We start from the raw sequence: 11,237 nt of genomic DNA, 5'->3' as shown, positions 1-11,237 counted from the left end.
GTGGGAAGGCCTCCACGAGGGGCAGCTCGAGGCTGCCCCCCCCACTGCAGGGGCCACGAGGAAACACACTGGGCTGATGGGATGTGTCAAATCATGTTTATTATTTTGTGTTGAGGCACAGATATGGGCAGGGGTCGTCCCGCTTAAAATATTTAAAATATAAATTAGATGAACGATATTCTTAGCTCTTTCGGTGAAGTCACGTTGAAGGGAAACAATAAAATATATATAAAAAATAAAAATTCTCACGACGTTTCGACCATAACAAACGGTCATCATGACTTTACCGAAAGAGCTAAGAATATGAATTACTGCAGTCACGAAAGCTTTAAATCAAAATTTAGATGAACGATGTTAGAGTATCCAAACCTGTAAACCCCTTATCAGTGCCTACCCAATCACAGACCGATCCAGACCTTACTGCTCACCCCGTGCCCTTAGAAATCTCAACGTTCATCCTTCAAAGTCCCATCACAAGGGAGAAACACAAACAATTTAGATTTTAAACTTTAGTGACCGCAGGAATTCATATTCTTGGTTCTTTCCGTAAACAAATAAAAATAAAAAAAAACATGTTTACACTAGGGACTCGTTTTTCTTAAGGCTGAGTAGACCTAGGGGAGGCCCAGGACCGCCGTCACTTCCATTGGGCCGTCATCCACTCGGGAGACAACGCGTGGTGAGCAAAGCGTCAAATGGTCGCGGACTCTGAGGCCGGGCCGAGGCTCCGCTCTCCTCCTTGGCGCCTACCCCCGTCTCGGCGCGGACGCGGGATCCAGGAGGGTCCAGGGGGGTCCACGGGGATCCAGGGGGGTCCAGGGGGGTCCACGGGGATCCAGGGGGGTCCAGGAGGGTTACGGCGGGATACAGCGGAGTTACAGGGGTCCAGCGGAGGGCTCGGGAGACGCAGGAGAGGCATGGCGTTCGAGGGCGGCAGAAAGCGGGACGGTATGTCCATCAGTGGTATGGTATACAATGCGCGCGCTTATCCACACTAGACTTTACAAGGCGCTATGCCTATCCACGCTAGAATTTCTAAAGCGGTATGCTAATCCGCTGTGCTAAAAGAAGCGTTTGTTATTAATCGATTATTGAACCAAATCAAGATTAGATTCGAAGCTTTCGCTGCCGCGGCGGTGTGGAGATGCTTTTAACGAACTCTTCTACTCCACCTCCCGGCGCGGCAGCTGAAACATCTGTCCGAGTTTCTTGAAACCCACCCCCAGCGTAGGATGGGTTCGCTAGAGTCGACAGGTCGCGTGCGACGATGAGGTAAAGTGTCGACATTCCCTCCTCCCCACCTCTTCCCAAGACGTCTTTGTCATCGTGGAAGAGTAGGCCAAACACTCTGGTGGAGACCCTCCCGTCAGCGGTGGTGTGATGGAGACATTGCAGGCCTGCACCTTTATCAATTACAGTTCGATAATAAGGCGCGATGTCTCTCAGCACGATTATTTATAACGAGAGAGGCTATCAACGTATCATTTGTATAGTTTGAATGTCTATTAAGATTACTGTCTGTACACATGATCATTGATGTCTTAATTATAATTCTGGAAAGCTATTGCGACTGATCATGAATAGGCCGTACCCATCAACACTGTCATTTATAATGACGATAAACCGTTTTAAAGTCACTGTGTGATGAAGGCCTCCCCAAGGCAGTAGCCATGGAGTCAACATTGGGGGGGGGGGGTCCAAATCTTCCAGGGGGTCTGGGGCCCAATTCTTCCAGGGGGTCTGGGGCCCAAATCTTCCAGGGGGTCTGGGGCCCAAATCTTCCAGGGGGTCTGGGGCCCAAATCTTCCAGGGGGTCTGGGGCCCAAATCTTCCAGGGGGTCTGGGGCCCAAATCTTCCGGGGGGCCTGGGGCCCAAATCTTCCAGGGGGTCTGGGATCCAAATCTTCCAGGGGGTCTGGGGTCCCCCTCCCAGAAAAAAAAATCTAAATTTGAAAACAAATTTCCTGCCTAAAATATTAAAAAATTCACTAACACATGGGATGGACTTTTTATTTTTTTACAATGATGTCTAATAGTGTATTGTATTACGTTGCTGTTTCTTTTTTTACCGTATCTTGTTTCATTGTATGTAATGGCAGAGATTAGGGATCCATAAAGTACAACCATAACCACAATCATATAAACAGAAATTGATACATTGTTATATGAAGACAAGTCCAGATATTGTGGCCAAGGTTTAGCAAATTATTATTTTTATTTACATAGCATCACAATTATATATTTTAAAAATATTTTTATAGCAGTATATTGGGGGGGGGGACATTTTGAGCATATTTGATTAATGGGGGGGATGTGTCCCCCCCAATATATATTATAATTACGGCCTTGCTCCCCACGCCGCGTGGGACGTGGGATTGTTTGACCAAACTTCTCGTTGGTTAGTGCGGCGTGAAGTGGAAGGTGGGGGGTTGGATTTGAGGCAAAGTTTCGAACCAAGTTCAATGACCATCCACTCGCGCCCTGAGAGCCCCGGTTTCATCGTAGGTGGTTGGAACCAGGATTCGAACCCAGGGTCTCAACTGTTGCCAGCTCAGCGATTCTGACCTCAGCCACCTGGTCATCTCAAGTAAACAAAAGCTGTTATGCACAGCATGTAGGGCACGGTATATCCACTCACGTTATTCCTGGAAAACACTTTTATTAAACAATTGGTCGGAGAACAAACGCACGTCAATGACACCATTCAAACTGTGAATAAAATAAAGCGTTCTTGGGCAGGACACGTCATGGCTAGGAGGTACGATGGTCGATGGCCAAGAAGAATAACAGTGGCAGCCAAGGAATGGAATGTGTCAGAAAAGGTCTATCGAGGAGATGGAGTGATAACCACCTTGCAGGTCATCATAGGTGGATTTTTACATCAAGGGATCGTTAGAGGTGGTGGCGGTGGCTTGCGGAGGACTTCATCCAGTAGTGGATTCACCCACGGCTGATTAACCCACGGCTAATTATGACTTATATTGTAAAGGACATTCCTCCGAGTTCTCGATCAGACAACGCGTCAAATCCGTGTGATATGTGCGTGTTCTAATTGTGTTTACGATTATAACACATTGCACCATGTTTCCCATCTTACAGACTCGAGCGCCGGGGAGAGCGGTGTGGAGGAGCTGGGACGGACTTCTGGTCGAAGCCAACGAGAAAAGAAACGCTCCTACAAAGATTTCCTGCGGGAAGAAGAGGAGACCTTTGCAGAGGCATGGAAGACCTCGAAAAAGAGGCATCGGGTAATCCTCTTCTTCTCGGCCGTTTCCTCCACCGCAGTCGTATCTCTACACATATCTGTCTGTCGCTGTGTCTTTAAACTGAGACGGTTTGCATTCTGTCCAGTATTTGAAGTTTGACTTCCATTCACATCCGGTCTTCCCCTTCCCCGAGCATCTTCGAGCCTTCCCTCCATCATAATCGATGTCCATTAACAACCCTAATTTTCGCACGCCTACACGACATGATGTGCCTGGACTGTGTTGGCTATGATGTGAAGTGGCTCGCACTGACGTTAGTTATTGCATGTATGCACTTTCATAGCCTTCTGAAAGAATCTGAACTACATTAGATTAGAGTGACCCTGCATGTTCTCTGTGTGTGTGTGTTTTCAGTCTTCGGAGTAAAGAGCGGTCGTGTCGTGGTTAGCACGCTGCGTTACGAACCTGGTGACCAGAATTTGATTCCCGCTCACGGCGAACACCGATGACGATGATCTGAATCGGTTGTGGGCCTTCCCTAGATCGACTTAGCCTCAAATGAGTACCTGATGTGATGCATAATCATCACCATTGGGGAGACAAAGGCGGCCGGTCGTGATGCTGGCCAATCTCCCGAGTGCCCTACCGGACTTCATAGGTGCTATTCGCTAACAGTCTGTTAAGGCTATAGGGGGGGGATCTTTGTCGTTGTAGTCTTCGGAAGGCATCTCGTCTCGCGATGGAGACGGGCTGAAGCTCAAGCTCATCCTCTCGCCCAAGGACAAGTCCTCCACGGAGGAGGAGGGCACCATGGTCTCGTACGGGATGATGGTGCCGGCCAAGAAGGCGGCGATGCGGCGTCCGCCCAGCCGGTTCGAGCCTGGCGAGATCGGGGAGGAAGACTATGTGAGGATGCGCAAGGGCAGCGCGGCGATGCTGGCACGCGTCAGCGAAAGCTCAGAGACTTCGGTGTACTCCGACAGCAGGTGAGCGGGCACACCGCCGTCACGTGTCACCGCGTGTGTCGACTCGCCCGGCAATGTAGACCAGAGAGTCCGTTACTCTGCTGCCACGTGCCGATTAAACTCGCAGCCCATGCTCCAGGATCTCAGTGGTGCCGGCTCGTTTCTCTGCCCTCTGAGCCACCTGACCACCTCATCACTCGGTTGTATGGAATTAAGAATCCATTGCTCTCTTGCCATCTCCTGTCCAACTCGCAGCACGAGCCTAGAACACCTGGTTTTCCCAGGCAGTCTCCCATCATACAAGTAGCCAGACTTAATGCTTTTTTGAGCCTGGTTGATGAAATCAGGTAAATTCTGGGCAATTGGTCATAGGCACAATCGAGATAACATTTTGAGAAAAAAAACATTTTACAAAAAAATTAAAGTTTTTCTCCCCAGGGTCAACATGAGCGAGAGCGGCGACTCGGACTCAGATGACTCTGACGGCGTTGGCGACCCTGGCATGCTGGGCGCCAGCGTCGTCGGTGTGGGCGGAGGAGGAGGTGGAGTGGCAGCGGCGGTGGCGGTGGTCGGCCTCGGGGTGGACGGGCCTGCCGAGAGCCTGTCGGACTTCGAGCTGTCGGGCCTGGAGGCGGGCGAAGTGACGGGCACGTCGGAGGAGGAGGGCCTCATCACGGGCGACTTCCTCAGCACTTACTACCGCCCAGAGGTGCGCAAGAAGAAGAAGGTGAAGAAGAGCAAGAAGAAGAAGGACAAGGGCAAGCAGAAGAAGCACAAGAAGCACAGGAAGCACGCCGTGGGGGCGCTTCCCGAGTGCCAGGCGGCGGCGGCGGTTGTGGCAATGGTGTCGCCGGCGGCCGCGGCGTCCCTGCCACTCCGCGGGATGCTGGGCGACGGAGTAGGAGCAGAAGGAGTCGGGGTGTTTGGCGGCAAAATGAGCGGCGTGCCGGGCATCGGCAGCCCCTATGCGATCCCGCAGCCGCCCCCTCCCATCCTTCACAGTGACGGCAAGGCCGACAAGAGGAAGAAAAGGGAGGCGGACAAGGAGAAGGATGAAAAGCCTGAAAAGGTGCCGGGGTATTTTTAGCGTTTTTGTCTGTGTGCGCGTGCACGCGCGCGCATCGACCACGGCATGATTATTTTATTATATCCAAGAAAATTGCTTTTTTTTTTAAAGGTGAGAAAAAATCGCTAAGCTTTTTATGCACCAGCCTTTGTGCCGCAGAGGTCACTAATGGGGCCTGTGGTGTGCGCGTGTATTTTTTAATTTGCCGCCGGATTGAAATATGAAGTGGAAACGTGTGCTCACGGCACCGCCGTGGTGGTTTGTCCTCGGTGGGTTTTGTCTGCCGAGAATAAATTAATGAACGACTCGAAGATTCGCATTGAAAAAGTTAGGGTGGCGGTACTTTTACAAGCAGAAATAATAAATAAATAAAAGCATGCCCCGTTCATCATTAGCGCCTTTTTATAATAGCCTATAAGGGCCATTGCATGAAATGTCAGCCTATTGTATATTCTCCTGTCACAAAGCAGTGTTAATTACGAATGTGGGTAGTTATGATTCGGGCTCTGCGATTCACACTTGGATGATATGTTTGCTGTGCATATATACATGTATACATTTGGCTCGTTTGTCAATCCACTGCTGGATGAGGGCCTCCCCCCCCATTGTGTGCGTCATGGGGGTTATTTGGCCATACTAAAGTACGCTGGTCTGTGTGGGTTGGTTAACGCGGGAAGCATAAAAGTGGGAGCATAGGAGTACAGTACAATAATTTAATTTGATGCACTGCCTTGTTATGCCCATTATGTAGCCCCCGCAGCCTGTAACACCTGTGGTGCACAGAGATCACCCATTTATGCACTTTCCAGCCTCAAACCTGCTTAGCTTCTGAGATCTGACAGGAGAATTGTGCATTCTGTGTGATTTGGTCATACGTCTTGTGTATGTGTGTTAATATGTGTGTGTATATATATGTATGCACCACCAATACGGTGCAAAAAACCTACTAATGTAGCCCTGACTCCCAAGCTAAGTGGCTACATCTGAAATTGTATTTAATATATTACCCAAGTCTAGTGTAATGACTTGCAATCAAGGGGTTGCCGGTTCGATTTGGCCTTCCGGTGAACAGTCAAAATAATGGTGTACCTTTCTTAAATCCCACTACACCACTTTTGTCCACCCAGCAGCAGTATAAATGGGTTCATCGCAGTTTGTCGGTTGGCAGGTAATGTGTGGGCCAAGACTTCTGGCCAGTGTGGAAGAGTAGGCCAAAATCCCCTCTGGAGGTTGCTCTTTAAAACTCCCCCTATTAGAGGCTCTTCCGCCAGCAATGGGAAAGTGATTGCAGGGTTGGGTTTTGGCATAGGTTTCGTGGACAATGTTTTTTTTGCTTTTTATAGTGTGCACATTCCCTTTACCCTACGATGTCAAGTGACTGAGGCCACTGCCGATAGTCTTGGGCTGTACTCATCCTCATAACAGAGCTGCTTGGCTCGATGGGGCCTCAGCACCTGAAATAATAAAGCCCGAGTCTCACACTGCAAATGTTTGTGCCATGTGGTCAGAAGAAGAAAGCTGTCACCGCATATCACCTGTGGAGTAAGGAGTATCGACACGTCATCATCGCGGAGAGCCCCGGCATGGGTGAGTCTTCAACATTTCTCTGTAACACTTTACAACACTCGCTTGTCCTCAGAATCGCTTGTCCTCAGAATTCGTAATTCATTCTGGCATCTTAGGATTGTTTTATTATTTAATTTGCGCTTCTTTTCTAAATGCATTTTATTATTTTTCTACATTTGTTTTCGTAAACGTTTTAACTTAACTTGTGCAAAGAGCCTTAAACCTCGTGATGTGAAAGGCGCTCTTTAAATACAGATTAATATATACATCTTAATGTATAGAGGACTGTAGAGCTTGGACAATTGTTGGTAGTGCCGGCTCACCACCTGGCTGCTGCCATCCAGCTTGTCTGTACCTCGGCTATTGTGAGAGTTAAAATCTGCATGAACGACGCCACTATGTAAAACTCAACCATTAATAGTAGCAACCATTTCTACTGATGTTTTATGTTCATGAAAGTTACGTGTGTACAATCTAGGGGAGACTGGGATTGTGTTATCGTCGATGATAAAGCATCGTGCAAATGGCGCATATACTTTATTCGTTGCAGATTTTGGAGAAATAAGTAAAAAATTGGGCGATGTGTGGAAGCGTCTACCGGAGAAGGAGAAGCTGGTAAGGAGCGAGTCAGCTGAGCCAGCTCGCTCATTCTGCTCTGCTGCCCCCACCGTCTGGAACTCCCTTCCCCCAGCCACCCGTGCTGTCAGCTCCCTGCCGCTCCTCAAATCCAGGCTGAAGGTCTACCTCTTCTCCTCTGCCCATGGCTCGCTGCCTCTTTCAGATGTGGTCACTAAATCCATATCGTGTTGCATTGTGTTGTTGGGAAAAAAAACAAATTTAGATATACTGCATACTTACTTACTCTTTGGTTCTTCATTAATTTAAAATAAAAAAATATTTTATTTTATACCTACGTGACTTTACCGAAAGAACCAAAGAGTATGGATTCCTGCAGTCACGAAAGCTTCAAATCAAGATTGCATACTTCATTAATTTTAAAATTTACATCCAGTTCATCAATGAAACCTCTTAAAGACACCGGGAACGAATATCTAAACCAGTCCTGGGCCTCCCCTAGGTCGACTCTGCCTTAAATGAGTTCCTGGTTTAATGTGTAAACACCACTGGGGATATAAAGGCAGCCAGAAGTGGTGCTGGCCACCCACCCCCTTTGTGTGCCATGCCGGCCTTTATAGGCGCTCGCTAACAGCACTTGCCCCAAGTCTGTTCTGGCTACGGGGGCACCATTTTGTTTGTTCGTGTTTAATGTTGCTGATGTTCGTGGTGTGTGCTCTGACTAGGTCTGGAAACAGAAGCAGCAGTACTTGCAACACAAGCAGAACAAGGCCGAGGCCACGACGGTGCGGAGAAAGGGCGGCGACCTCTTGGAGCCTGACCTGCCCCGACCTAAAGGTGTTGACCAGCTGCAGGGTTAATTCTGACATACCGACTGCAACGCGGCCTAACGCCAAAACAAATGTGTGTCATAGTACTGGCTACTGAAAGAAAACCTGCGTTTTTATTGTTCATTCTGTAAACGCAGTAGTTGTTATTTACGCTCGGTATTCACTGAGTGGACGAACGTCGTCAAGCGTCACGATGGCCACTAAGACCGCTGCTGCTCGCCAAAGAACAGAAGCGTGAGACGCCGTGCCGGGGCAAGATTTCTTGAGTTTCATGATGAATGCGATGATGATGATGATAATGATCCTGCTGCTGATGATGCTGCTGATAATGACGATGCTGTTGAGGATGATGACGACGGCGATGATGACACCTGCCGTCCGTGCGTTCCCGCAGCGTCGGGGGGCTCGCACAAGAAGGGGCTGTCGGGCTCCCCCAAGCCACGGGCGCTAGACATGGAGGCCGTGGACGTGGCCGCTCACCTGCAGCTGCTGGGAGAGTCTCTGAGTCTCATTGGGCACCGCCTACAGGAAACCGAGGTGCTCGCGCTACAGCATTCCCCTTGGCTTGAGCCATCAGTGGTTTGCTGGAAAACAATTAATTGGCACGTTTTTCCTACGTGCCAACGTGATTTGTTTGCCTGTCAGGTGCTGGAGGATACATATCCCTAATTGACAATCATACCTTCCACGATCCGACCCGAGAGGAGCCACCAATGCATTTGTTCGGCCCGCTAACGTTCGCTCGGCTCGGTTGCAGGGCATGGTGGCCGTGTCGGGCGGCCTGTCTGTGATGCTGGACTCGCTGCTGTGCGCACTGGGCCCCCTCGCCTGCCTCACCGCTCAGGTGGACGAGATCAACGGCTGCTCCAGGCTTGTGTTGGTGAGTGGCGGCGGCGGCTGCACGCTCCACTCAGACAGCATTGATGGCCCAGCACGTCCTTGCTTGCTGGACTGTATTGTGCATTCCTTGGATCTCTTCTCCCGAAGATGCTTGATGTAAATTTCGATTTAAAGCTTTCGTGACTGCAAGGATTCATCTTCTTTGGTTCTTTCGGTAAAGTCACGTAGAATGAGAATAAAATAATAAAATAAAACAGTAAAATTCTAACGACGTTTCGGCCACAACACAAGTGGCCTTCTTCAGGTGAAAGGAACAACCTGTCGGGACGACAGAGCTACAAACGAACAATGTTCGTCCCGACAGGTTGTTCCTTTCACCTGAAGAAGGCCACTTGTGATGTGGCCGAAACGTCGTTAGAATTTTATTGTTTTATTTTATTATTTTATTCTCACTCTACGTGACTTTACCGAAAAAACCTATGAAGATGCTTGATGTAGTTTCAAGTTAAATCCTTTAGTTATCGTTAAGTCACCACCTGACCCTGAAGGTCTGCTTTTCAAGTGTCCCACCGTCCAGCTTTTGGGTGTGCACCTCCAGTCCTGCGGCACACGTGGGAACGGAGATTAGTCTTTTGTTTCCAAACTATTTTGTTGATGTCCGATTCGCTGAGTGATTGAAACGATATTTTGCGAATTTTCGGACAGCCAAGCTCTATAGCGCGTGCTACAATAGTCCAACTTTACATTACATTTAATTTTTATGTTTTTGACTTTGTGTGTGTGTGTGTGTTCAAAGGCCAATACCCTGGACAACATTGCATATGTGATGCCCGGACTGTAAGAGAGATGTGCTTTCAAGTGCTACCCAAGAAGAAGAAGCTTAAGCGAAATTTGCATAACTTGTACATTGATGTAGACGTTCTGGTAAATGTGGACTCCCGACTTATTAGTTTTTTAACATTTTATTCGCATTTGCTTGTATATTTGATAATCATTGACAAGTTTAAAACTGAACTGTGGTAAATGAAGGAGGGTCGGGCCATGGATAAAATCATTTGTCAACGAGAGGAATTCACGCAGCACAATCTGCAGGCTGCATGCGAGGCCCTCGGTCACGCTGCTCCACGTTGCGTGCACGACGTGACCCAGGATGATCCCGCGGGAACGTACACTTCACTCAGAATCAACTCAATCTCATCTCTCGATCACCATCTGGAGAGCACCTGCCACTCAAAGCCACATAATCATCTCTTTCCAGCCTGTGGGGGCCAATAGGTCCATGGCTTGTTGACAATGGCCCTCTGACCCCGCCGCGTGTGCGCTGCTGTATGGCTGCCTAAGACTTCGCCCTTATCTCCAATGCCTCCTCACCACTCATGCCTTTCACCCGTATTTAGGTCTTCCCCCTCCATAATTTTCCTCTACCATAGTGGCGAATGACCACGATGAAAAACTTAGATGGTACATTATGTACCTATGTTGAATTTCTTTCGCAACGTACGTAGCCAACCATGCTAATCGAAGGTGGGAAACCCTTAGCAAATCAACAGAAAAGCTGTGGACACTTCAATCTCTGCAAATGTATCGATTTAATTTTGATCCATAATCTGTTTTGCAGGCAAAACTTAACTAAATTGCTTATACTGCATAAAAAATATCCCCGACTTTACATGCCCATCATCTATTCAGTGAACCGTGCGCTATAGAATTGTAAGATACACATATGCTATCATAGCATGTTAATTTTCAGTGTTTTCCATTGTGTAAGGAAGTCTTGTAATCAAACATCATTTTACGTATTTAGTGTTATTTGTGGAATATTCCTAGATCGCTGTTGAATTTAACTTCAGACAAAAGTGTACAATAAACATTTAACTTACAATGTCATATGAGAGATGCTTAAAGGTCAATTTAAAAGTTTAACCTTTGAAGCATTTTTAGCTTGCATGATATCACATTGTCCATAGTCACACATGTTCTATATGTCACCTTTTTATAATGTGTCCGGAGTTTTAAAGAATGTTGATAACACAAAACGAAAAACATTTGTAATAAATATTTTGCAACAATTTAATATAAAGATGTTGGCTCTTGCACCTTTTGTGTACTCTGCGAATGTATTTTGTGCTTGAATATGCATTTGTTCGCACGGTTTATTAGCGCAGTCTCCTACCAGTGGCGCATGCCC

The 11,237-nt window shown here is 47.9% G+C and overlaps 1 protein-coding gene across 5 annotated transcripts; it reads left to right on the top strand.

Moving 5' to 3' along the window:
• The first annotated feature begins 272 nt into the window (after window positions 1-272).
• HMGXB4 (HMG-box containing 4) lies at window positions 273-11,129 on the top strand. 5 transcript variants are annotated; one of them, XM_076054059.1, is made up of 10 exons: window positions 273-963; window positions 3,100-3,248; window positions 3,921-4,192; window positions 4,610-5,240; window positions 6,749-6,824; window positions 7,354-7,541; window positions 8,105-8,216; window positions 8,604-8,746; window positions 8,967-9,089; window positions 9,846-11,129. In XM_076054059.1, exons 1-10 carry the CDS (start codon window positions 696-698, stop codon window positions 9,888-9,890), a joined length of 2,007 nt encoding a protein of 668 aa, XP_075910174.1. In that variant the 5' UTR covers window positions 273-695; the 3' UTR covers window positions 9,891-11,129. The 5 variants fall into 5 exon arrangements, with proteins under 5 accessions (XP_075910174.1, XP_075910176.1, XP_075910173.1 ...); XM_076054061.1 differs by having other exon boundaries at window positions 274-963; window positions 3,987-4,192; window positions 6,746-6,824; XM_076054058.1 differs by having other exon boundaries at window positions 276-963; window positions 6,746-6,824.
• The last annotated feature ends 108 nt before the right edge of the window (window positions 11,130-11,237 follow it).

The sequence above is a fragment of the Petromyzon marinus genome, chromosome 64, assembly GCF_048934315.1.
Source record: "Petromyzon marinus isolate PM22_M1 ecotype Great Lakes invasive population chromosome 64, UKy_Petmar_22M1.pri1.0, whole genome shotgun sequence".
Classification (NCBI taxonomy): domain Eukaryota; kingdom Metazoa; phylum Chordata; class Hyperoartia; order Petromyzontiformes; family Petromyzontidae; genus Petromyzon; species Petromyzon marinus.
This window is presented reverse-complemented; position numbering and strand designations above follow the sequence as displayed.